This window comes from Haliaeetus leucocephalus, unplaced genomic scaffold, assembly GCF_000737465.1.
Source record: "Haliaeetus leucocephalus isolate CR32 unplaced genomic scaffold, Haliaeetus_leucocephalus-4.0 Scaffold206, whole genome shotgun sequence".
NCBI lineage: Eukaryota > Metazoa > Chordata > Aves > Accipitriformes > Accipitridae > Haliaeetus > Haliaeetus leucocephalus.
Genome location: NW_010972642.1, coordinates 8,104,161 through 8,129,411, shown reverse-complemented (window position 1 = coordinate 8,129,411; position 25,251 = coordinate 8,104,161). Strand labels below are relative to the sequence as shown.

The window sequence follows — 25,251 nt, the reverse complement described above, 5'->3', positions numbered from 1 at the left end:
GCATGTTTTTATACATTGGGGTGCAGTAAGATGACTCTCCAGATACCACAATTGCAACTGAGACTTTTTTAGAAGATACCCACTTTCAGGAGATGACCATGAAAGAAAGTTAGCCATGGAGAGTTCTTCTTGCTTACCTGAATGTTCCCTCATCCCTCGCCAAGGTATACACAAGACAACACGTACTAGCTAGAGAGACCTTGGCAAAGATTTGATGGTACTCAAAATGGGCTTGAGCTGCCCATAACTAAAGGTAAATACAGCTGACAGTAGAAGTAACTTAAAATCTCTTATAAAATTACAGAAAAGCTTGCACATCAGATAAAAGTAATACTAGGGTTACATGCAGAATAATCTGGACACATGGAGCACCTGAGAAAGAACTGAGAACTGACATGCACAAAGTCAGTTGTAGAGTTAGTACTCTACAATGCCACGTCCTGATATTTACTAACACTAGTGTAAAGCTTAGAAGTCTGAAGGCCATGGTAGATTTTGGATCTGTGGAGGTGAGAGCAAAATCCAGCCCACTAACATTAAGTTGCATGACATTCTTCTTACCAAAGAACGATAGACACTACGTACTCATGTATGCCTGACACTAAAAAAAGAGGTTACTTTAACAATCCCTTGTTAAATGTTAAATGAGGTTTGTTTTTGTTTCTCCCCTATAGTGTCACAGAAAGAGTAAAGTGGGAGTGGGAGTTCAGTGAATATTTTGTTTGGAAAGCTCATTATAAAAAAAGCAACAATTTAACTCTGCCCTCCTGCCACTAACAAAACTGGACTTGAACCTGAGCTCTTCAGCTTGACATGATTTAAAATAGATTGCAGCTATATTGAGCAGTAAGACTCCTGAATGTTCTTATGCCAAGTTGATTGTAGAAGCTACACATTTTCCTTCCTTTGAGGGGTCAGAGAAGGAAAGATAGCAATGATTTTAATTGTCTACTTGATAGTCAATCATTACCGCTGAATTTGTCATTTCATCCAAGGATGTTACTGGAAAAATTTTAGGGAGGTCATTTGCCTCTATGTATAAAAACCCTAATAGGAATGGAAGTTCATAAGGGACTTAATACTGTAAGGCCAACAAGTCTTTATTCCCATAAGCTGAATGCAAATAATGTCAGTTAATGCCACTTGAGATTTGCAGGCTCAGACCTCATACTCAAAGCAGGCTCCACTTCACAACAATAATCCTTGAAGATTGTTTCATAAATAAGTATTACAGTATCTAATCTTCTGCAAAAATTAAAAGATTTAAGTTCAAAATGTTCTTTTGTTCCAATAACCATAACAGCAAATAGGTTACTAGAATCTGTTGGTTTTCTCAAACCACATACTGCATTTGAGTAACGAACTACTGCACTCTTAAAAGATAACAGTGATAGGACACTGAAGAAACGTGACTACTCTTTTAAACACAACTGGAACTTATTTGTCCATTGCATGCCACTTACATTACTGCTATTTTTTTAATGCATAAAAATATCAAGATCATTAAATGTCAGCTATTAAAACAAATCACTGAACAGTATTTGTTAATTTAGGACTGTTTAATTTCAAATAGAAAACATGCTTTTTAAATAAATTATCCACTAATAGGAACCCAGTATCATGAAATCAAAGCAAAAATCAAGTATTGTACATTTTTAATACTGTACATATAATATATATTTTCTCATATTTTAGGTATTCATTTCTAGATTGAAAATTATTAGATTGTTTCCTTGATAAATTGAAACTTTAAAAGCCAATATACCTGTGAAAGCAATTTGCATTAATTAAAAAGAGACAAGTGAATACAACGTATGTACAGATCTGTGGAATTCAATCTATAAACTACATACATTAAACCAAACTGTCCCTGCATATTTAACTACAGATCTATTTTGGCAATGTGGAGGTATATCTTTTATCCTGTTGCGAGTCCTAACATGTAAGTAGGAAGCTTCAATATTTGCATTCTTAATGAAAGTAGCAAATGTTAACCAAAGAGCAACTGGATTTTCAAAAAAATTTGCATCATGACAAACAAGTAGTACAGTAAAGTTAGTAAGTATCTTTAATAGCATTCACATTTTTTAAAAAATTCTCTGAAATGGACCTGTACATCACTTTTATTGGCAGAACATAAATATAAGAAAAAGATCCCTAAAAAGACCAGAATTTTTCCCAAACATAAAGTGCTAAGATGTGTACGGTAGTAAGAAGTTTCTTTTTAAATTTTTTTCTTTTTTTTTCTTGATTGAGCAAAGAAAGGTTAACGCAAAGGTTAACCACAAATTCAATTGAAATCTTTTAAAAATACCATATGTTCTTGAGCTTCAGCATTCAGATGTTTTAGAAGATTCAGGTTGCTCTTCTAAATTCACTTGCAGTTCATTTTGACATTCTGGTGTCTCACCTTTGACAGCTAAATGGATAACTTTTAGCCATTTCTGTTTTAGTTCCTCATTGTCTGCAGCAAAGCTGTGCACAGACTTAGACTGGGTCAGTTTGAAGCTGTGCGGGAGGTCAGCACTTCTTGGAGTGTCATCTACTGTATAGCCCAGAAGTGGAATTGTAGCCAGAGCTTTAACATCCTAAGAAGAAGGAGAAGTTCTTGATTAAGAACAGCCAACTAATTTGCCTGCTACCTCTCGTTTACTACACAGGTTGGTGAAAACACCTGGGTCTTTCCTCCATTCCCAAGCTATTTGACTTCTTTTCCTCAGATGTCAGTGACAATAATTACAAGAATCTTTTCCATTTCCTCTGTACATACCTGGGGAGCACCATACATGTACAGCACAAGAGCTTCCTGTTTAGGTATAACACACCACGCTTTCTGCCAGGGCTTTGATTTTTCCATGTACTGAAGAAAGCTACATATGACACTATTTCCAGAGACTTCCGCAGATTCAATCTAGAAGATAGTATAAAGCATAAAAACGAAAATAAACTTTCCTTAAATAGAGACTAATAACATACAGAACAGCAAAGCAGAAATTCATCACCATTCATATCAAATCTTGGATAGCATCTGCAAAAGAGCTTGAGCAAATACCCAAATAAGATCACGAAGGACTGGATTTATGGAGAATATTTTTATATTATATACATACAATCACAGCATGTACTCCCTTAACATGTGTAATCTATTCCTTCTTTCATCAATAGTTTTTGATTTTACACTTCTAGATCACTCTAAATTTCATGTTGCCGCAACAGCTAGCCTTTCTCGGTATCGTAGTATCTACAACAATGTCTGATTTCTAAAATAACATCATGTTAGGCATTGAAGTGCTACTAACTATCCAATATGACAACTACTCTATTTCGGCAGTCAAAATATTATGACAGGATCAGATGCAAACGCATTTCTAAGAATAACAAGAATGCAAGCACTAATCCCAGAGAAAAAGATAAGGTGAATTACTTAAAATCTGAAGAGAGAGTGACATGCTACTCATATTAAATAGTGATCCTGAGAAGATCAGAAAGAACAGAAAATGATTATATGTTAAAATTGGCTTGCATCAATTTTTTTCCTCTTCCAGTAGTGATGCTGTCTGTATGCTGCAACATGGTACCAACCACTCCGTTGTCATGAGATCTGGCATGCAGACAGGTGTTTCTAAGAGACTCTATAGCTTCTTCAGCTACCTTAAAAAAGCCATCATGCCAAGAAACAGCAGCCTCTTGACTATAAGGTAAGCTAGTGGAGTTCTGTGCGCCTTACTCTTTCTCATTTAAGAGTGTAGTCAAGCTGACATGGATTAAGAACTGTATATGGAATTACAATCTGTATCTTATTTTTGCCTTCTTCTTCTGTTGGTATTTAGCTTAAGGGTCAATCCTTCTCTACTACATCCCAAGATAAATACATGTCTTGACAAAGTTAGGATGATATTTCTCTAATGTATGTCATGTGTTTTAAAAGGGCCTATAAAGGGGGATTTAAGAAATGTGGTTAACTGCAATTCTAAGATGCCTATTTCTCCCCCAATCACAAGACAAACATGGTTCCTTATTGTCTGACTGAGACCTTGAATTTTTATATGTCAAAAGCTGAGAGCAACTTGATTTAAAGGTACATTGTATATACTGATCAAAACAGTATCTTACTATTCAGACTCTGAATAGCAAAATTCTCCCCCATTGCCCTCTCCTCCATCCCCAGTTCTTTCAGTTTGGGTGTATGTTTTCAAGTATCATTGTAGCAGCAGTGGGGTTTGTTGCTATGACAGCTTAAGTGCAGAAGAAGAAAACTGAAGATTTATATGGAAAGCTAACGTTTTATCACATTCACTGATGTAACTGGAATGAAGCAAACAAGCTCTAAGGTTCAAAATTCCCCCTTTAAAAAAAAGTTCTAAGAAACAAAACAGTATCGTGAAAGATGAATGGTAAAAACTAAAATCTAGTGGATGGGATGAATTTGGTCCACACACTTTATTTCTCAAACAGAAAACAGCCCTGCAAGAATGCTGCCATTTTTCACCTGCTGATTAGCCAAAACTGTTTCCAACTATGCACATATAGTATTTTTAAATTACATACCTCCAAGATGCCTTTCTTCTTCTTTTCTTCACTGTCTGTACAACCAATTATAACATGATAGCAGTCCTTACAGACTTTGTTCAATTTATTGCCATCATATTCGAGATGTGCCTTGTAATCAGAACATTTCCAGCAAACCACCTTAGAAACAAAAAAGATAACATACATATAAAATGTAAGTATTGATAAAACTTTACAGAAACAGAATTGGATTAAAAATTAGTATTATTTTACCTACTAAGTAATATATTGTTTGATTATACAGAACAAGAAAGATAATGCCTTTATGACATGTCAGCAACAACTTAATTGAAAATGATTTTCCAAATTTGTGCCACTGCTGCTTAACTAGAAGTGCTTTTTATTATTTACCTGGTGGAACTTTGTACTTTGCACAAAATCACATTAGGCTTTCAATTTTATCTGTAGGTTAAAGTTAGGAATAGAATCAGAATATAGCACAAGCCGTGCTGCAGGAAGAAAATCCTCTGGTTTCTTTGGATGCCAACTTGAAAAGGTACATTTACCATTTTGTTTTCTACATAACCTCAGAAATGTACAACTGAGATGCACTTTTAATGATAAAAAAAACTTAATAAAATCAGAAATGGCTAATTTTTTAACCTGCTAATAGATATTAAATTTACAGTTTTAGAATCTGTTCATAAATACACAGAATAAATAAACCAATATCACACTAATTTTTCTTCTCTCTCTCTCTCTAACTCAAATGCAAGAGAGATCTGAGAGAAGTTCTTTCATTAAAAATGTTTTTCCACAGAACTACTCTTTCAGGTGAAAAACATGCCCTGCATAAAAAAAAAAAGAATGTAGTTATCTCAAGAAAGAAAGGTACACAAATGGAATTGAACCACTAAAACACCTGAACAAAATTATATTGTGGTCCAGGGCTCTGCAGTACTAATCTAGATCACTACCTTCAACTAGTATCTCTAGAGAATACTAGTTAAGTATTCCCAATTAGTCACTGCTGGAAAGACACCATCACTGACCCAAATAAATTCTCATTTTAAAATGTTTTAGAATTAAAAATTAAAGTGCAAGGAGATGTGGTGGAACTACAATAGAAGGAAGTAGTTAGAAGACTAAACAAAACGTGGAATAAGAAGGAAGGCTGTGATCTTAAGATTAACAGAGGAGTTAAAACAGAATGATCTGGAAAAAAAAACCCAGATGACATCTGTATAATCAGTAATTCAGAGATTCTGAAAAAGTCTCTGGAGTCCTGCAAAGCACAAAAGTAGCACTGTGAATGCAGTAAGCCTTCATACCACATAAAAACATTATAAAGGAATCATACAAGAGAACCTGTAAGACAAAGATTAAACCTGGGCTTGCACTACCACCTGCTGGAGAAAGGTAGAGCTGCTGGATGGCAAGAAAAGCAAGAACAGTATGTTTGCTCATCTTCCAGTAATTTCTGAAAACTCTCAAATCATATCAATATATCATAGTCATTTTAAAGAGGCATATGTGTGCTGGTTTTGGCTGGGATAGGGTGAATTTTCTTCCCAGTAGCTAGTATGGGGCTGTGTTTTGGATTTGTGCTGGAAACAGTGTTGGTCATTCAGGGATGTTTTCGCTCCTGCTGAGCAGTGCTCACCCAGAGCCAAGGGCTGTTCTGCTCCTCACCCCACCCCACCAGCGAGGAGGCTGGGGGGGCACAAGGAGTTGGGAGGGGACACAGCCGGGACAGCTGACCCCAACTGACCCGAGGGATATCCCAGACCATAGGACGTCATGCTCAGCATAGAAAGCTGGGGAAGAAGAAGGAAGGGGGGACGTTCGGAGCGATGGCGTTTGTCTTCCCAAGTAACCATGATGGAGCCCGGCTTTCCTGGGGATGGCTGAACACCTGCCTGCCCATGGGAAGTGGGGAATGGATTCTGGTTTTGCTTTGATTGCATGCATGGCTTTTGCTTTACCTGTTAAACTGTCTTGATCTCAGCCCACGAGTTTTCTCACTTTTACCCTTCCGATTCTCTCCCCCATCCCACCGGAGGGGAGCGAGCAAGCAGCTACATAGGGCTTAGTTGCCAGCTGGGGTTAAAGCACGACAATACGTTACCGTAGCACCATACATGGAAAGCAGCAGTAATACTCTCTCCCCTTTCTAACCTTCTCTCCTTCCCTGATGCTTCACGCATGTTCAGACAGTTACGCGCTGAACCCAGCTGGGAACAGCTCCAAGTCAATCCATTGGGAAAGTTTTAACTGCGGGTCTTTGTGGTCTTCGAGTGAAGAGAGAGAAGGCAGGAGAATGGGAGGAGGAGGCAGCCAGTGCTGCCAGGGATAACGCTGGCTTACGCCAGTTTAACATGGTCTTGAAACTTGAGATCAGTGGAGGCCACTCAGGAGTAACAGTGTAGTATGGCCAGGGGCTTGGGACTTTTTACACAAAAACGCATCTTCCTCTGCTCTAAATTACTTCCAAATTTACCATGACAAGTAAAGCAGACAGAGGATCCTTTGTGGTATGCTATCCACAGCTTCTGCTTCTAGCCACAAGCACAACAACAAACTCCGCAGCATAACAAGCAGCCACCAGAAGTAGGTGCTTAGACCCATTCGCAAGCCTGCTCACCGGCTACAGCAGCTAGGGTTTCGCACTTACATGTCCACATGCTCGGCAGTGGTGCCTTCTCCTTGTCAGCGCATTAAAGGGCTCCTTGCATTTCATGCACATGGTTACTTCGTTGTCTCGTATCCACCTCGGTGCTCTCTTTCCAAGCTCAGCGTTCTGAAGGGGGGCAAGGGGAGGATGGGTGAATAAAAAGAGCCCGTATAAAAAGTTGTGCAATACTTTAAATAGAGAAAATAATTATTCTCTTCCTCTAGAAAGGAAATGGCAAAACACAGCTCCAGACGCATTTTGAAATCTATACAAGAAATAACAAAGAACCCAGTTAAAATCATTATGCATCACTGAAAGGGTACTCTGTTATGCATTTCAAGAAAAAAAAGAGGCTTGTTTATAAGATTTGGCATTATAAAGAAAAACAATTACCAATAAAATGACTACTTTGTAATTCCTCTGCTATAAGAATGATGAGCTTGAAAACAAAGTTTCTGCCAAACTTTTTCCAGTTATTGAAGAACAAAATGGGTACTAAGAAGGTTGTGAAGGAATAATGGCAACTTACAGAAACCTCAACAGGTATGTCTTCATATTCTTTAGCAATAGCGTTTCTGAAAGTTTCATTCCTCTGCTGAAAAGCTTCTATAGTATTCTGAAGGGCCTAAGGAAACAACGGAAAAATTCTTCAAACATATTACATTTCAAATGGACTCTCTGCATTCTGACCTGTTACTGTTCAGCAGAGGGAAGCTACAGCCAGAAAATATTACTTTTTTGATTGCTTCAGTGAAAAAGTGTTTAGAAAATAAAGAATGTAGATGAATTTACCTTTATCCATTCTTCTTTATCTTGTTCAGAACTAAAAGAAATATTTGACACATTAGTCCAAAACTAGTTCAGGAAACATTATCTCACTAGCAACAACTTCTTGCAAAAGCCAAGCTTCTGAAGTAATTCTCAGGAATTTAAATTTAAACAATACTAATTGTTAACTGTCCAACTTAAAATAAACAAACCAAACCAAACCAGAAAACAAAAGCAGGTCCAAAAGGAGAGGTGGAGCACCCCACTGTATTTGAAGTGGGGCAGTCTACATGGGGAAGGCTTAGTCTAGGCAATGCAAAAAGCAGCAACGGGAAGGTAACCCAGCAAGAGGAGGATACAAGGACTAATAAGGAAAGCAGAAAAGTGCTAGTCAGAAGAGTGCAATTGAAGGAAAAGGACTCAAGAACTAACAGGAGCAGAGTAAGTTTGATACCTGGGACCAGAGGAAAACAAGTAGACTGGAAACAGGCCTGAGGAATGGAGGAAAGCAAGTGCCCATCTACCACTGCAGAAAACTATGTTCTGTGGACATAAACCCACCAGGGTGGAGAGTTTTGCTGGGTGGGCACACCCTGAGGTGAACAGGCTTATTTGTACCAAGGCGGCTCAGCTGTCAGAGGCAGCAGCACTGCCCAGAGATTAACACACTCAGTGTCCCAAAACACTTAAGTCGGATGGATTGCCTTTGCATCAGTTAGGTATGCTGCTTTCAATTTTCCAGCCAGCCCATTCGTAGCTATCTTAGGTATTTCTGCAAAGTAAGGCAATGCACTCACTATACACTGTAGATGCATCTTCTACTCCAAGAGATTCTTGGACTGACAATTTATGATTTTTGGCAGCCTAGGCTATTTTCAAAACACTGATATTAAGATGAAGCCCACTGCATCTTTCTCCAAATCTATTAGTCCAATCTTTTGTGTGTACATGTTTAATCCTCCAAAAACTAGATAAAAAGGCTACTTACCTGGCCTGCAACTCCAGTGTTCGCTCTTTTCCAGACACTTGAAAAGTGTGTGGATATTCTTCATTATGAGTTTCTATAATCTTCATACCATCTATGCCGACTCTGGTTCGAACTGAGAACTTTGATCCTACCAGGCTGAATTTGGGAACGCAGTAGAGCAACATATTGTTAAACTGGGGGAAAAAATAAACACATGGCTTTGTATTAACAAAAACACAGATACAGCCACGGTTTCTACTGAGAGCTGGAAAACATTGCAAAGCTAGACTTAGTGGGTGAGAAAGCAGGTTCTTTCCTCCTCAGTTGATATACAAGAAGACCAAAGCTCTCATGCAAGACAATGTCTTTTCTTATTTGTTTAGAAATAAGATTAAAGGACAGTTTCAGTGGATATAAGAATAATTGCTCTGTATATGCAGCAGTCTTCAAAGCATTTATTATCAATTGTACTCAGACTGGATATTTTATACCACTGTAAACCTTTTGTTAGAAAAGCCCATTCTTACGTCCCAATTCTGCAAAACCTACTCTAAAGTGCAGAATAAGAACTCTTTTCTTCAGTGTACACATTTGTATTTACTCTGTACCAAAACCATTTGGTTTTGTAGACGTTGTAACTAATATTATTTGAGGACATAATTTGCCTTTTCTCCAAGACAGAAGAACATTCTTCGAGTTTTTATTCACTGAAAGCCTCGATATCACAGGGGGAAAAAAACAAACAAACAAACAACCAAAAAACCCATGAGCTAGACAAAGATATATTCCTTTATTAAAGATTAGAACTTTAAATAATGTTTAAATGTCTAACACCCCAGCCTAGAAGCAGTTATTAAATCAGATCTATAGTGTTTTAATTTTCTCACATTTTGCCCCTCACATTCTTCTCAAAATTAATTATTAAAAAGAGAAACTCACTTCAGTTAAATCCTAGTTCATAGAAATCCTGTCTAACCTATTGCCTAGTCTGTATCACAGATGCAGCACATTTGAACTTGTCACCTCTCATATGAGGCGCACATCATTTTAATCAGCTGTCTAGCCCCATCTGAGGTGTTACTATTCAATGATTTCTCCTTTTGTTTGAAGCACAGATAAGCAGGAGTTGTGCCTCAACAACCCATTACTAGTCTTTATGAACCAGAAGATATGCAATGCCAGAGGCGCATAAGCAAAAATGTATTAGCAATTTTTAATGCATGGAAGCAATGAACTACATCAAACCTTTTCCAAGGGAGTTACAAGGGAGCGTGGCTGTAGTTTGTTAGTTCCAAGACAGGACACAGGCACCTGACAAGAGGATGACCTGCGACGATAACAAGCTCCCACAGGACCATGAGGCTTACAATCTGTCAGGACTAAAATCCTAAGCTTTTACATTTCAGTTTCATGAGAATGTCAAAGTTCTTGTGCTCTAGGACCTGCATTTATAATCAGCAGCCACTTATTTAAATGTGAGTTGCTGGACACTGGTTCCATTTATCTAAAACCACGTATTCTGTTCTAAATGGTGTTTTCAAGCCTTTCTGTAAGCAGTATAAGGTTTACTCATGCTCTAATATCACTAGTGGAAAGGCAGTGACATCAACTAGAGAGGATTTCTCTCTCTCTTTGGTAGTTCTTTCAAGTCCAGAAAGGTATACAGCCACTCCTGTCCTGCAAACACAGGCTACCATACTTACTAGGAAAAGATACCGTTCTTGAGCAGACGTATTGCGAGCAGCGAGTTTAAGGATCTGTCCTTCTTTTATCAGTTCATTTGAAGGGTTCACAATGTCTTCCTCTTCTCCCAGCATCTCATATATCTCTAACAATTTCTTTAGATTCTCCTTCACAGTGAAAATACAGTTATAAAACTTATTAATTAAAAGCACAGATCTTTAAGCATGTTTAAATGAAATGATGGGAGTTTGCATAAGTCTGGAGAATGTTAGCTGTGAAAAACATGTCTACACCTGGTATGTATGGTCAGCCATACAGATTGATTAATTTGGTTGATACACTAACAAGTAGTTTTAGAAATGTTATCTCCTTTGTAATTTTACAAATGCAGTTATACATGCGGCCTGCATTATTTCTTCTCCAAAATAGAATCATAGAATCGTTTAGGTTGGAAAAGACCTTTAAGGTCATCAAGTCCAACCGAGTCCAACTATCAACCCAACACCACCATGCCCACTAAACTAAAATATCTCACATACTTCATGAAGTATCTATCATGCCAGCCCAATACGGTAGAGAAACAGTAAATACTCTTTACAAACATTATCCTTCCCACTGACAGAAACAGATGAAACAAGGTTAAGAGTCCAGCGCAGTATCAGCTACTTGAGCCAGGAGAGGAACCCAGTCTGTCCCATTTTCCACTCGAGAGAATTAAGTGCAATGCCGGATTTTCTCTATCATTCCTGGAGCTGTATAAATACATTAAGCAGGAGCAATCACTTGGACCCAGGAAACCCATTTTTGCCATTTTAGGGAAGATTTGCAATTCACACTCCTAGCTTCACCAAATACTCAAATACATTAAAAAGTGAACAGGAAAACAAGGATCATTTACCATTTTTCTTATTGCACTATTTGAGTGACTTGCTGCAGTGGATATAATTTCCAGGGACTCTAGACAGAAGAAAAAGAAAAAAGTAAAACAAAAAAGCTGCATTTTTACATATTTATATGTTACACAGAACAAAAAATGGATCATTCTACAAAACTGTAATTTTTAGGTAAATTACACACTACAATAAATTTCTTAAACTATCAATAAAAAGTAACCAAAGTAAAGTGGAAAGCATAAGAAAGTCAGCTACAAAATAGAAATTATGATCTGGAAAGATCAGAAGAGAATTATTGCAGATTACTTTAGAGCTTCAGCACTTAGAATCACATTTTTTGTGACATGAACAGTCATGGTTCTCTCCCCTCTTTTCTCAAAGTGGTCCAGAATGTGAAACTATATTTTTCAGTTGAAACAACTCATATTACAAATATTTGCAGTAATAGTACTCACAACGAAATATTTGCAAAAAAATATCTGGCAAGTAATTTTGAACAATCCATGGAAATATCTTGAACTGTTCTTGTGTAAATACAGAGAAGAATAAATTTAAAAATGGGCTGTTCTTTTTCCCGTACAGGAGCTTAAAAATACAATAATGAGTCTAATTCCACTTTTTTTAACAAGAGACATAGATTCCAAATGTGCATAAAGCAAACCAAAATGCCAACAAATCCAAAAAAACACAGAAAAACCACAACCCCTGTTCATCCACAAAGCAAAGAACTCAAAACCTGTGTGCAAACACTAAAGCAAAACTTATGTGTTCCAGGAGCAGAATACTAAAGGCTTTATAGGTTTTATATTAACTTCATCCAGTATTCAATCAGATTTTTTTTCAAAGAATCCTACAACTACACTGAAGAAATTCTATCATTCTTTTCAGAGGGACTTTGCTTTCTCACTTTATTTTTCCTGAAAATAGCTTTAATTTACAGTATCCTCTTACTAATATCTTATTACAGCTCTTTTAATGGCTAGAAGATATTTACTTTCAGCATCTTTCCAGTCTAGAGAATCCTGAGGCAATTTCCTTAGGTAGTCCTTTAGAAGCATCTCGTAGCGTGGAATCCGTTGTACTGGTTCTAGCATGTGATGTTGCAATGTCAAATTTCCACACACTTTTTCCTTCTAAAAAATTGTAAACATATTTCAATGTAGTAGGCAAAAATGTTATTAGGATATAGTAAAATAAAAGTTACGATTGATAAAAGATAAATAATGTATTTTGAAACATGCATGATAGACCTTCTGAAAGAAAATCGAACTACTTTACTGAACCAAATAATTAGAAAATCTTCCCTAAAAATAATTGTAAAAAGAGTTTTCTAAGTATCCAGTAGAATTCACAAATAAAAGTCCTACCAAAAAACCCTCCCAAAGTCCAGTGTATTTTAACTTAGTTTTGGAATAACTCAGAAAGAAGAATTACAACTGAATTAGTAAGAACAGTTCATGACCACGTATTAGAAAATAATTCTTAAAATATACCTTTATAGCACATTTATCCATCTGAGAAGGGGTTGCTTTCTTGTGTGTGACCCCCCTCAGAAGTGTTTTAAGATGCATATTCATTTCCATAATCTTAGATGCAAGTAAAAGATTACATTAAAATACACATAGTTGTCTTCTCTGGCTTAGAATCACAAGACCCTACAGATTTTAGGGGTAAAATTTAAGCAGAAATACCTAATCCTGTTTCTAGCTGCTCAGTCTGCAGCAGGAAGACCCATACCTGCCAATTCACAGAGAAACCTACAGGGAGCACTAGAGGGTATAAAACGCACCTTGGAAAAGACTTGTACATTGCTTAGCTGTTAAGCTTTCTTCACCTTTTGTGGCTCAGCATTTAGGATTATATACTTACTTCCAAAGCGTAGTGCTCTGCATAACAGCACTTGGTGTGAGCCAACAGAGTACTTTTGGCTTCAGTGCAAGGATCTACAGTTGCACTGATAGGTCACTTTATCCTAAAACTGTATTCACTTTTGGTATCTACAACAAAATGTATTTTTTTAGTCTTCTCCTGTTTCAACCTTTATACTTTGGTCCTCTATTTTGCAGTGGAAAGGCTGGATTTGTGTGGGTATTTGTGCACATATGGAGGAAGAAAGAGTAGAAACACAATGCAGTGTGAAGTGGACAAACCCAACAACCCTTAATTCTAAGGGATTTGGTATTTAATTTTCTCTTTAATCTTTTTCACCCACAAACCTACATATTTTTATACATGCTTGTATTACTTGGAGAGCTCCCCATTACCTGAATGTCCTGAATAATGAATTTGAATTGAGGTGACCGTTCAGTCCACGTTTTCACCAATTCCATTGCATTATCAAAATTCTTCACATACTCTCCATACATCTTGAGGAAAGGAGCTAACTTTTGCAGAATATCTCCAATTCTGGGGGTGGTAGTCCTGCAAAGTAAGAGGGCGGAATCTCAGAGCAAACAGGAAAGAAAAAAAGTCACACAAGGTTATAAAATGGTTTCAAAAGTTTAATAGAGAATCCTTCTGTTAGGGATCACCTCATATAGAGTTCCAACGTAACAATTAAAATTGACCAGAATTAACATAGAAAGAGTGTTTGTATCCTCTCTGATGATGTATAAGCATTATAGGTCATGTAGAGCACTAAAGAAAGAAAAGCTATCTATAATGAAAAACTTGAAAGGTTTTGTTTACAAAACATGGCCTAATTTATTTTATTTGCAGTTCCTTAAAACTACATTATCTTCTTCTGGCCATACTTTACCCTCTAAATATCTAACCTGTGGTTTTGTTTGAGGACTAAATCCATACTGTACAGCTTCCCTTCTGTGCCTTATATAAATACATGTATTTACAACTTTTAAAAATCATTATTTATCTAAGAAAACCTATGAAGTAGAGAGAAACCCTTGGGTTCCACTCTTTTGTGAGACCTTTCCTACATCTTTCATACTGATAGCATCTTCAAATAAAACAGAGTAGTAAAGAAACTGATGGAGAGGCGGAGAGAAGCTGCACTCTCGACGCACACAAAGAAAGCGGAACGGCACACATGCATCTCCGAGAACTACAATATGAAACACGTTTCACATTTTGTTTTCAAGGACAGACTCAGCAACTGTATCAGTATCTCTGGATTTCTGAAAGTCTGAAATCAGTGTTGTGGTACTGGTCTAAAGTGAAGCAATCTACTGCTATTACTTTAGCAGTCTACTGCAACACACCACTTCTCCAAGAGAAAAGCTGTGCAGAAGGGAAAAGTTGTTTGAATAGTGAATATTGCCAGGACTGGCAAGGGCTGGTCCAGCTCCAGCTGCCTCCGGGGGAGCAGAGGGTACTCGTGTAAGACCTGGCAGAGGTCTGAGCTACTGCTGGGCCTGGCAACTAGAGAAGGGGACAAGACAGAGTGGGAGGTTCTCCACCCTTAATTAGCTGCACGTATTTGTTCAACCACTCTACATATGCAAGCAGACACATACACTTTCAAAGGCAAGATAACAATTTAAAACAAAAACCCTCTCCTTTGATTCACTGAATGCTATTTCCTTGGGTTGTCATTTTATTGCAATGCAGCATACTTTTAAACTGAAAATAAAATACAAATCATGCCAATTCCAACAGAACCGAAGAAATTATGAACACATTCCTAAAGGTCACCAGAAAAAACACAAAGACATTGAAGTTTTCTGATAAATTTAACAGATAAGTAATTATAAAACTTTGCAATTAAAAAAAAAAGTTAAAGCAGAAGAGACTGTGGCAATCCTTTGTATCTAAAGAAACTGGCACAAAAAGAGAATACTTCTACTTAACTGTTTCAGAACCATTACTAGACAGACATTAAAAGAAAACGTTAAAACTTTTATAAACAAAGAGGTACGAACAGTTTGCTATGCCTGCTCCTTGGATACCTACAGCACCTCATTTACACAGAGTGCTGCAATTTCACTGTCTCTGAAGATAAAAAAAAATTTCACAACTACTTTTCATGCAAGGCCTTTTTATGTCCAAAGACTGAGGCTGTAACAACACAAATTCGTCATCATTTCAGGTAAGAAAGACAAGATCCATGTCACACAAAGAGCTCTGAAAGAATAGGAAGGACAGGGAAAGTTGAAGAAAGCAGAACCTTCTGAGAGCAGCATCCTCCCTTGAGGGACTAACAAGTAACTAGTTCATCTTGCTCAAACACTATGCACCATGAGCCAAAATATGAAGTTCTATTAAATGCTGTCGGGTCCAGGACAGTTCCTGTTCTCTCGGATAGAGAGATCAGAAAGAGAACTATTACCATGGACCCAAATCAGCACTGCACTATTGCCAGACAACACAGATAGCATCATTATATGGTCAAGAAATAGGACTTCACATTGTAACGCAGGTCCAGAAACACTCTGTATTTCTGTGTTATCAGACTACAACAGTATTCACCTTTGCATTCTAAAAGCTCAAACATGAAATCACTGACTTACTAATCACGATTTGTAGTATCTCATTTAAAACTATCATGGCTGCAACAAGAGTAAGCAAAGGTCTATAAAAATCACAGCACAGCAAAGGCGACTACAGAACAACTGCTTTCTCTTCCAATACACAAGCTAACAGGCATCCAACAAAACTGAAAGTTTCAGTTTCAAAGAAAAACAAATCATATGAGTAGGTCAGCTCTGTAATTGCCACACATTCCAAAACTTTGTGTTGAAAGACTGAAATAATTTCTTCACCACCACTCCCCACCCCGAGCCTATCACACTGTGTTCTTAATAGTCTTCCCCAGGTATCTGCTCTTGGTCATCTTTGGGTACAAAAGACATAGTTAGATGGGTATTTTATTTGATGTGGGATCACTGTTATGCTCTTTTCATGGGAAATATATTGCAACAAGGCTGTTTCCGGTGTTTTCAAGCCATATGTTGTAAAAGAGATATTCAGCTCCAGCTGTTGCTCAAGTCATTCAAAATGCAACTGCCAGACAATTTCATTTCCACCAGATAAGCTTAGATTCGCATTGCATTTTCTGCTAAAAAAGAAGAATCTGCTTCTGATCTGCTTTCCCAGTTTCAAAAGCTATATATTTTTACCTTAAGTCTTCAAAACAAACCACAACCCGGGGAAAGCGTCAGCAATTTTTATCCAGCTATCTTTATTAGAAACTAAAGAACAACAGAAGAACTACATAAACCTACCAATAGAACATACTTAAGTATTTTCTATGTCCACTTGAGGGAACTGCTGAGGAAAGTGAACTTTCTATCTGGCAGAAGCTGTTTTTTCGAACACTGGTGATAGAGACAGAAAATTATCCCAGATTTTTCTTTCAGCAGTGATCAGAAATTGTTCTCTTCAACTGCACCCCTTCTTCTAACTCCTTCCAAAAGCATAATGTTATAAGGAAATTTAAACAAGCTGTCTCAGGTACAGCACAGAGGTTGTTTCCAAGCAATGTGGGAAAGATAATATCCTTACGATGCAATTTATTAGTTTTGCACTAACAAAGTTCATCTGCAAAAGCACTTTTCAACCTTTGAAGCTATATAATTATACACACATTATGAGTGTGTAATTTAGCATTTTGCAAATACATAAGGTAATGCAACCCATCCTCTGTGCTCTGTAAACTGTCTAGAGCAAAATTTTAAGAGTACATCACAAATTTAATTTCAAATATATACAGCACTGATGTAATGTAGCGTAAACTGCTTTTTAAACAACGTTAGACTAAGTTAAACTCCACCTTTCATGAATATGCACTCTATTTTAATCCAGGCATTCATATTTCCTACCAGATTTTTTTTTCAATTAATCAGAAGAAAAGGGTGGATTTACCTTACATGGTCATTTTGCAAGGAACATAATTTAAGGTGTAAACTTTGCTACATTCCATGATGCTTAGGTTCTATGTACTTTCTTGCATTACAGACTATACAGGGCTACCAGATGTTTGTGCATGGGAACTATTCGATTTTAACAGAATAATAGTGCAATGAATTCACCAGGTATCGCAATTTCAGTCTGAACCTCTAATTCAGCAAGGCATCTCATCATGAGTAATCTCACTGGCTTCAGCAAGATATATGTCCTTTATTTTGAGCAAATGATGCAAGTCCTCTACTGAGTCAGATCCTGATGAAGAGTGGAAGAGCAGATGTTCTCCTACCCACACTACTTCCTGGGCTGGGAGCACTTAATTATGAAGGTACCTCCCCTACCTCAACCCTCTGACAGAGTTTCTACAGACGCAGTATTAGTAGTATTTTAGCCAGTGAATCACCTCTTACCATTCTTGCATTCTTTTCTCAAGTTCTGGAAGCAAGAATTTACTGTGGAAAGCATTTATTGATGAGATGTTAGAAAAGATTTTGTTAATCACTTCAGCTGGAAATGAACCTCTGTTGGCTTCCTCAAGGAGTCTGGAATAGAATACCTGCAATACAGAAAAAGAGCCCAAACCTATCAGCCCATTATCTTTAATCAATGGAAGACCACCTATCAACCCCTCCAACCGAGGCAAGATTCATATTTAGTAAAATAGACAGGTAATGACAAACTCATTTATTGTCTTTCCCTCACCAGAAGTTAAAAGCTTCTCCTCCCCTTACACCCCACTTTTTTTCTTGTGAGCCAGGAAAGCACTGCAGGCAGAGCAGACGTAAGGAAAGCCAAACTGAAGTAGTGCCATTTTGAATTGACTCCAGGTACCTTGACTGTTTTAACAGCTAGGTCATCTCAGCTTTCCCAGTCTTCCAGCCGTATTTTCCACTCTTGCTTTCTTTTCAGTTAGCATGATGTCTGATCACCATTAGCCCAACCACTCTCCTTTTATGCTGTATCCCCTTATCCTTTTGAAATCAAAGTAGCTGGCAGACTATGAGCGGCCCCCACATACCATTTAAAACACACAAGGGGCCCAGTTCTGACTGGACTCTACTATAGGCTCTTTAAAAAAAATACTCTTTCCCCATCAGCAGGCTTTACCTGACTAGATGGAGCTACAAAATGGCTAGAGACATGTGCAGCTGTTAACGTGCACACCACATAAGACAGTGCTTGTGGGGAGCTATGGTCCCTTTATCTCCCTCTCCCCTGCTTGACCAGACTGCATCTCCCTAGAAAGGGCTTCAGAAGTTTGGGTAAGCACTCGGGAAAGAAGAAAAAAGTCTGAAGACAGGAACTTTGATAATCCCAACTGAGACAGCAAAAGCGTCTTAAAAGGAAAAAAGGCATACACTTTCACATGTACTTTAAAACATGCTCACTTTGCTGCATCTTGGAGAGAACAGCTAGTTAATTTTGACAAGTTACTTCAAAGACTATAATGGTTACATAACTTCTTAACCAAGTTTAGAAACATAACAGTTGCTTCCCCATCTTCCGCTTTCCTCTCATTAGCTGCAGTTGAGCAGCTGTGCTTGAAACTAATTTTTCAGAACTCTGTCCAGTTAATATTTGGAAAACAGGCATAGGAGTAATGCACTTAGGATCACATCAAGGAAAATAATTGTACATTACCCATCAGAAAAAACTATGAATGAAGTAAACATTTTCCTTTTTTATTTTTAAACTTCTCTAAACCAAAGCTCTTTTTTCTGCATTATTTTGTCTTTCAAAACACACCATATATCCATCCCAATGTGGGTCTACTAGGTAAATCCACTTTCATGAGGACAATTACTTAGATCCCCAAGTTGCCTGAACAATTATTGTTATCAGTTGAGACTTTACTTTTCATCAACTGTTTTTAGAAGACGTACGCATTAGACCTGAGAAATTTCAACAGCGATGTCTGAGAAAAATATCATGGACTAAGGCAATGCAAAGCTATAGATATCCAGGTAAAATGGATATAAGTGTTATGTGAGAAAGTAAACACAAATGAAAACGGAAAATACTCAAGAACTACAGACTTTCACATTTAAGAAATATATATCAGTTTGATTCTACAGAGCACAAGAATTCAGTCCTTTCATTGCAAGGAGAGTAATTTCTGTTCACTTCAATAGGATTTAGTCTAAACGTATAGTGGTAAAATAGAGGATATACAGTTTAGAATGGGCATCTTCCTAGGTTCTTTGGCACTAAAGAAAAATTCTGATGAGGTGGCTCAAATTTGAAAGATTTAGTAATTTTCTAGTGGGTTGGCAATTTCAGTGTTATAAAACAATACCCTTCTCCATTTCACCAGAAGCCAAGAAATTGTTATACACCCTCTTTGTTGGAAGGGCTACCAGTATGCACTGCTATTGCTTATGGTGACATCTATGCGCACAGAACATATTGCATTAATATCCACAAAATTCTAATATTTTTAAAAATGTAGCATTCTTTAAATAGAAACACAGGCAAAGTTATGTGGCAAAAGCAAATGACTGACTGGAAAAGTCAGCAAAATGTGAAAAACACACTACCTCTTATGTAATTTATATAAACATTTATGCATAGCCATTCAAGTGAGTTCAGGGCAAGACAATAAAAACAAATTCAAGAAAAAATGTACCCCATCTAGGAGGTCAAGTCGGCTAACGTAGGCTTTTTCTGTTTGCAGAAGTTCACTGGCAATTTTGTGACGTTTCTGTTCATCTGTCTCCTGGAGGAAAATAAGAAGAGCTCTTAGGATACTGGAGAAAACGTAATGTAATACTAAAAAAATGTCGAAAAGACATATGATTTCCTTACAGTCCAAAAAGCAACTGAAATCCAAGTTTTACATTTAGTAACAGACACCCCATTTTGAAAAATACAAACTTTCCAGCAGTTTAAGCAACAAATACAGAAGTCAAAGAAGGATAAAAATCAAACTGCAGAGCAAAACTCAAAGCCTAAAACATTTAATATTTCCCAATTTGTACAGGGATCTTTGCCAGAGCACCAGCTCCCTGCTTAATGGATCAGCTCGCATCCTGGTAATCGAGTACCACTGACCTTTCAGAGCTGGAAGAACTGATTTGCAGAATAAGAGGGAACAGATGGGATTAGTTGGTGTTCGCCCCCGCCCCCTGTTTCAAAAGTTATTCGAACTGCATGTTCTTTGCATCACAGAACTGTTGAAAAATACCACACAAAATGTTTTATGTTCATCAATACACTCATTGGTGATTAACTGTTGATGCAATTAGTGGACTCCTTTGCTAGGTCTTTATGTAAGTCACTTTTATTTCTTAAGGGAAGTTTTCACTTTGAAGTCTTTCATTCCACAAAATATATTTTTGATTCTTCTGATGAACAGAAACTTAAAACATTCATTCAATTTTCAATATTAAACTAAATGTTAGAATGTAAAATTATGAGCTGCTATGAGAAGTTACTTCAAAACAAACAATGAAAGCACAGCCTTCTACAGTACTAAAACACCAGAGAAATCCCTCATGCTCTCAAATGTCACGTTCAACAAAATGACACTTCCATTACAAGATTTTTTTCTTCCAGATCTAGTGCTAGCGCTGAAATGTGTTCACATCTAATGACAACCCAGTCTTTCCTAAGTAAATGGCAGTCTTATCACGGTGCTTATGGGAAAGTAATGGCTTTCTAGACAAACCATAGAAAGTCTTCATAAAGAAAAATAAAGAGGAGAGCTTGAAAGAGTTATTTCCGATTTCAAACTGCACACTGCTTCCCACAAGAGTATGATAAACATTTGCAAGTACATTTATAAAGACGGTTTGCAGAATACTGAATGCTAAAGTACAGTCTTTTCATTTAAAGGACTTCAGTGGCTTTTTTTCCCTTTCCAGTATTCAATAAGTATTCCAAATTTGAACACATTTCAATTCTAATCTGCAGTGTTAACAGTCACACTGCTACACGGCAAGCCTCCTCCCTAAATACAGGCTTTCAATAGTGACTTCAAAGCTGTTCATTAAATCTGTTTAAATCAGCATAGCAACCACAGTAACCTACAGAATAGCATTTTAAGTGCTGTCAAGAGACATTGCAGGGAGCTGGAGGATTAGCTATTACAGCTACAGCATACCGTTTAGTGCAGCCATTTACAAGGGATCTCACATGTGGACTTGAGGCACAAAACCACAAGGCTACTGGTTCCTCAGCAATTTTATTTTGGCTTCTCTCCCCAAAACCCCACTTTGTCCCCAAAGCACAGCTACAGAACCAATCTGCAATTTTCAGAAGATTACTTGAACTAATTAAGAGAGGGGAAAATCATGCATAGCAGACTCAAAAATACCACACAAAATAAGCAATTCAGAAAAAACATTTAATCCTTACTCCTAAATCCCTGTTACTCTCTCACTATACTCTGACCCCAGCTTTCCCATCCTCTCAGTATCAACCTTACAAATCTTCCTAATTTTTAAACCTCAGCCTCTTTTCTATATCAATCGCACTACCTGACACAAGAATCTTCTACATGGGAAAAAAACCCACACCACTGATAAGTTATCTTTTAATCACAGTGGCATGTTCTTATGCCAGCATATGAACATCCACCCATAGGGTTATACCAGCGCAAGAATAAAATTGTATCGCTAGTTTCCTTTTAGGGAAGACCTCGGTTTCCCACCTCACCATCTCAGTATCTGCCCATGTCACATGAACGCCCAGCTGTGTTTTCTACTACTAGCTCCATCCTCCTCACTACTCATTCGCCCACTTCAGTGTCTTATATCCAAAGAAAAGTACCTGGTTTCCACAAGGTCACTCCAGTTTCCTTGCTGTCACAAACAACAGGTCATGGGTTATTTTGTTAATTGTGGCATCTGTCTCCTGAGGAGCTTTTCTTGATGGTCCTGAGCACATGGGGTGAATTTGGACCAGATGCATGGGTGGACACATGAGTCCTGGCCACGCCGTGCTACACAGCGAGGCACATTTGGTGGAAAGACTCACCGTTGTGCAAAGCCAGTGCTGCAGCTGGCATACGCGGGTGTGTATACAGATATATATTTATTTTCTGCTTTCAGGGAATTCATTCACAGCCATCCCAGCTCCGCCACGCACGCAGCACACTGTGCTGCACCACTAGCTGCACCCTTACCCCCAGCTGCCCACCCACCCCCACCTTGAAGCAGGCTCGCGGGGAGCAGCCAAGCTATGGGCTCAGGGCAGGCAGAGATCCAAGAAGGGGCTCGGCTTCTGCAGACCCAAGTTTGGCTATTCCAAGTAGCAGGAAGCAAGTCTTACAACATAATTTGGAAAGAAATCCTGAATGATGTTTGTGACAGTGACAATGACACAGAGCCATTCGTTACTAGAGCTTCAACAAAACAGCCTTAAAAAACCTCGTAGAGATAATGGAGGAAAAGTCTTAAAAGAAAAATCTTTAAAAACCATTAAGTTAGTATTCAACTTCTGAGAACTTCAATGCTTCTCTAAAGAACTACTGTATCAAATCTAATCATTAACAGTAAAAGGGAATTTTAATTCTCTTTCAAGTTACAAGTTAAGCTTTATTTTCACAGGATATAACCGTAAATGCACACATCTCTTCTCACAAGTAGGATAAGATAATAGAAATGAAACTATACCTAACAACATGATAGTGATGCTAAATATTATTCACTCCTATTTAGGTGTAGCCCTTGCCCCAAGGGCTTTGCAGTAATATATTAAGCAACACAGATGGGGTGAGAGATATAGAGTATGAACAAATATCATTCAACCCATGTTGTGCTTGTTTGTTTGTAATGCTGAGTTTGGTCTCAAGTAAGAGTGGGGATTTTCTCTTCTAAAACAATTCATGTCATAGCTGCTTCATGACCCAAAGCTTTCTCCCTAAGTACTGGGAATATAAATGTAAATTTGCAGCAGAATTTAAGATTTCCTTTAATCTCTTGAGTCCTCAGTTTCTGAAATCAAAGAAAGCGCTAAGTTGTGCAAGACCTGCAATGAAAATCCTGAGTGCTACTATCAGTGTCTGGCATATTAACTCTCTGCAATGGTCTATTGCACAAATGATGGGTGAGTTTCTTGCACAGCAACCAAGAAAAGCAGTAAAGATCCTGGTACCCCAACGAAGTGATTCTTCTCAAGAGGATTTCCACATTTATATTGGGTGCTAAAGATACACAGCTTTGTTCGTGATTTACTATTGCTGAAGACCACCATTAAATTGTAGAACCAGGAAGAAGCTGGTAGAAGCTCTCAAGTGTTGCAACAGTAAAAGATTTCTTGGCAGAAAGTTAACTTTGCAACAAAGTTTCACCCTATTTAAATCAAAACTTCACCTTACATTTACAAATACACATCTCCACCAGGTTTTGCATTTGAAACATCAGAGCCCCCAACATTGCCATTAAGAGAAGACATCAAGTAAGGACTTTATATTAAAGATGCACAATGGATTCTTCTCCATCTGTGGCATGCATGCAGTCTATATCCCCATTTCCTACCAGTCTCACAACAAATACCAAAGCATTTGTCTTCTTGTCTTCAGTTAGCACTAGCAGCAGATTTCTCACAAGATGTTATTCAGGAAGTTAATTGATTGGGGTGTTCTTGTACTATTCAGCCACCGCGTTTTAGGCAAACCAACTTTTATGACAGAAGGTGCTTCTGCTGCAAGGCAAGAAACTTTTCACTTTTAATTGTCTTTTTGCTTGTGATATTTGTGGTTTGTGACTATCAAATTAATTCAGTAAATAAGAAAAATAAAGCATACTCTACTTTGGTCATTTGGGGAAAATGTTTCAGAACACTGCCAAATTTAGTGAGTTTTGTCTCAACTTTTCCAGAACCTCCAATAATAATCTGACTTTAGTCAGATCTATAGTCGTAAGGGGAAAAAAAATAATTGTAAGAGCAACATTATTTCAAAATAAGCTTTCTTTTCCGAGTCTAAAAAGTAATTTCTGCTCTAGTTTTGCACCATTCCCCAATTTAATTCACCCTTTCCAGCAGTGGACTTGGTTTACTTCTGCTGTACATGTATGCATTTACAAACAGATAGCATCGCTTTTTTTCTCTTCCCTGAATTAGGAAATAGGGCATGCAAGAGACAAAGAAGATACTTTGCATCAGTATCAAAACACATATATCAGATGCATAATTTAAAGTTTGTCTATGACTCACATGCATCTGCTCCTATTGCTTTTACTCAATTGTACCTACACTTGCTTAATTAAAAAGGGCAGAAGAGTGCTGTTAGTCTGTGCAATGCAACTTCAACTGGACTGCATCCCAGTTTTAAGATTCTTTACTAAGTGGGCGCTTAGCAGAATCACAGAATGTCTAAATGCTCTTACCTCTTCCCAATGCCTGCTTGGATGCAGAAACAGCTTAAAGCTCCACCAGACCTCTCCTGTTCCTCATCACCCTCCCCCTATTCCAGACAGCATGGCAGCAGCTACTTAGACCTCCACAGGGCTGATTTCAATCTCTAAGTTGCATTAATCCAAACTAAATCAGTGTTTGATTTTGTAAAGCATGGCCCTTAGATCAGTCTGTGGTAGACATGCTTCTCAACCTCACTGGACTAAAGGGGATGTCCTTGTATCGCAAGCAGGCTGGTATCTCAGGAAGCGCTGCTGTGACCCACTTCATTCGGTTTTACAGATGCAGTTCGCTCCCAACACTGACCCAAGAGTCATCCTGCACGGGTGTGGTTTGTTTTGGTTTTTTACCCTTCAAGCACCAGCAAACAATATATCTCGTAGCAGTCACATTACACCTCACAATCTGACTCTTGGTCAATATAGGACAGATCACATGTGTTGGTTGCTGCAGCTCAAAGACAGATTTTTGATGAGATTGCTGCCATTAACATTTGCCCAGTTCCTTCCTGGACTTTACAACAGAAGTGCCTCCCA

The 25,251-nt window shown here is 37.8% G+C and overlaps 1 protein-coding gene across 1 annotated transcript in view; it reads right to left on the bottom strand.

Moving 5' to 3' along the window:
* Window positions 1-2,277: 2,277 nt before the first annotated feature.
* FGD4 (FYVE, RhoGEF and PH domain containing 4) overlaps window positions 2,278-25,251 on the bottom strand; it is a 73,610-nt gene continuing 50,636 nt past the window's right edge. The window contains exons 5-17 of the mRNA XM_010566238.1: window positions 19,983-20,072; window positions 17,767-17,912; window positions 13,759-13,915; window positions 12,489-12,627; window positions 11,500-11,558; window positions 10,622-10,768; window positions 8,940-9,112; window positions 7,976-8,006; window positions 7,713-7,808; window positions 7,184-7,309; window positions 4,549-4,689; window positions 2,771-2,911; window positions 2,278-2,588 (exon numbers count right to left, since the gene is read on the bottom strand). Coding sequence (XP_010564540.1) covers window positions 2,331-2,588; window positions 2,771-2,911; window positions 4,549-4,689; window positions 7,184-7,309; window positions 7,713-7,808; window positions 7,976-8,006; window positions 8,940-9,112; window positions 10,622-10,768; window positions 11,500-11,558; window positions 12,489-12,627; window positions 13,759-13,915; window positions 17,767-17,912; window positions 19,983-20,072 — 1,704 coding nt within the window. The 3' untranslated portion in view covers window positions 2,278-2,330. The remainder of the gene's footprint in view (window positions 2,589-2,770; window positions 2,912-4,548; window positions 4,690-7,183; window positions 7,310-7,712; window positions 7,809-7,975; window positions 8,007-8,939; window positions 9,113-10,621; window positions 10,769-11,499; window positions 11,559-12,488; window positions 12,628-13,758; window positions 13,916-17,766; window positions 17,913-19,982; window positions 20,073-25,251) is intronic.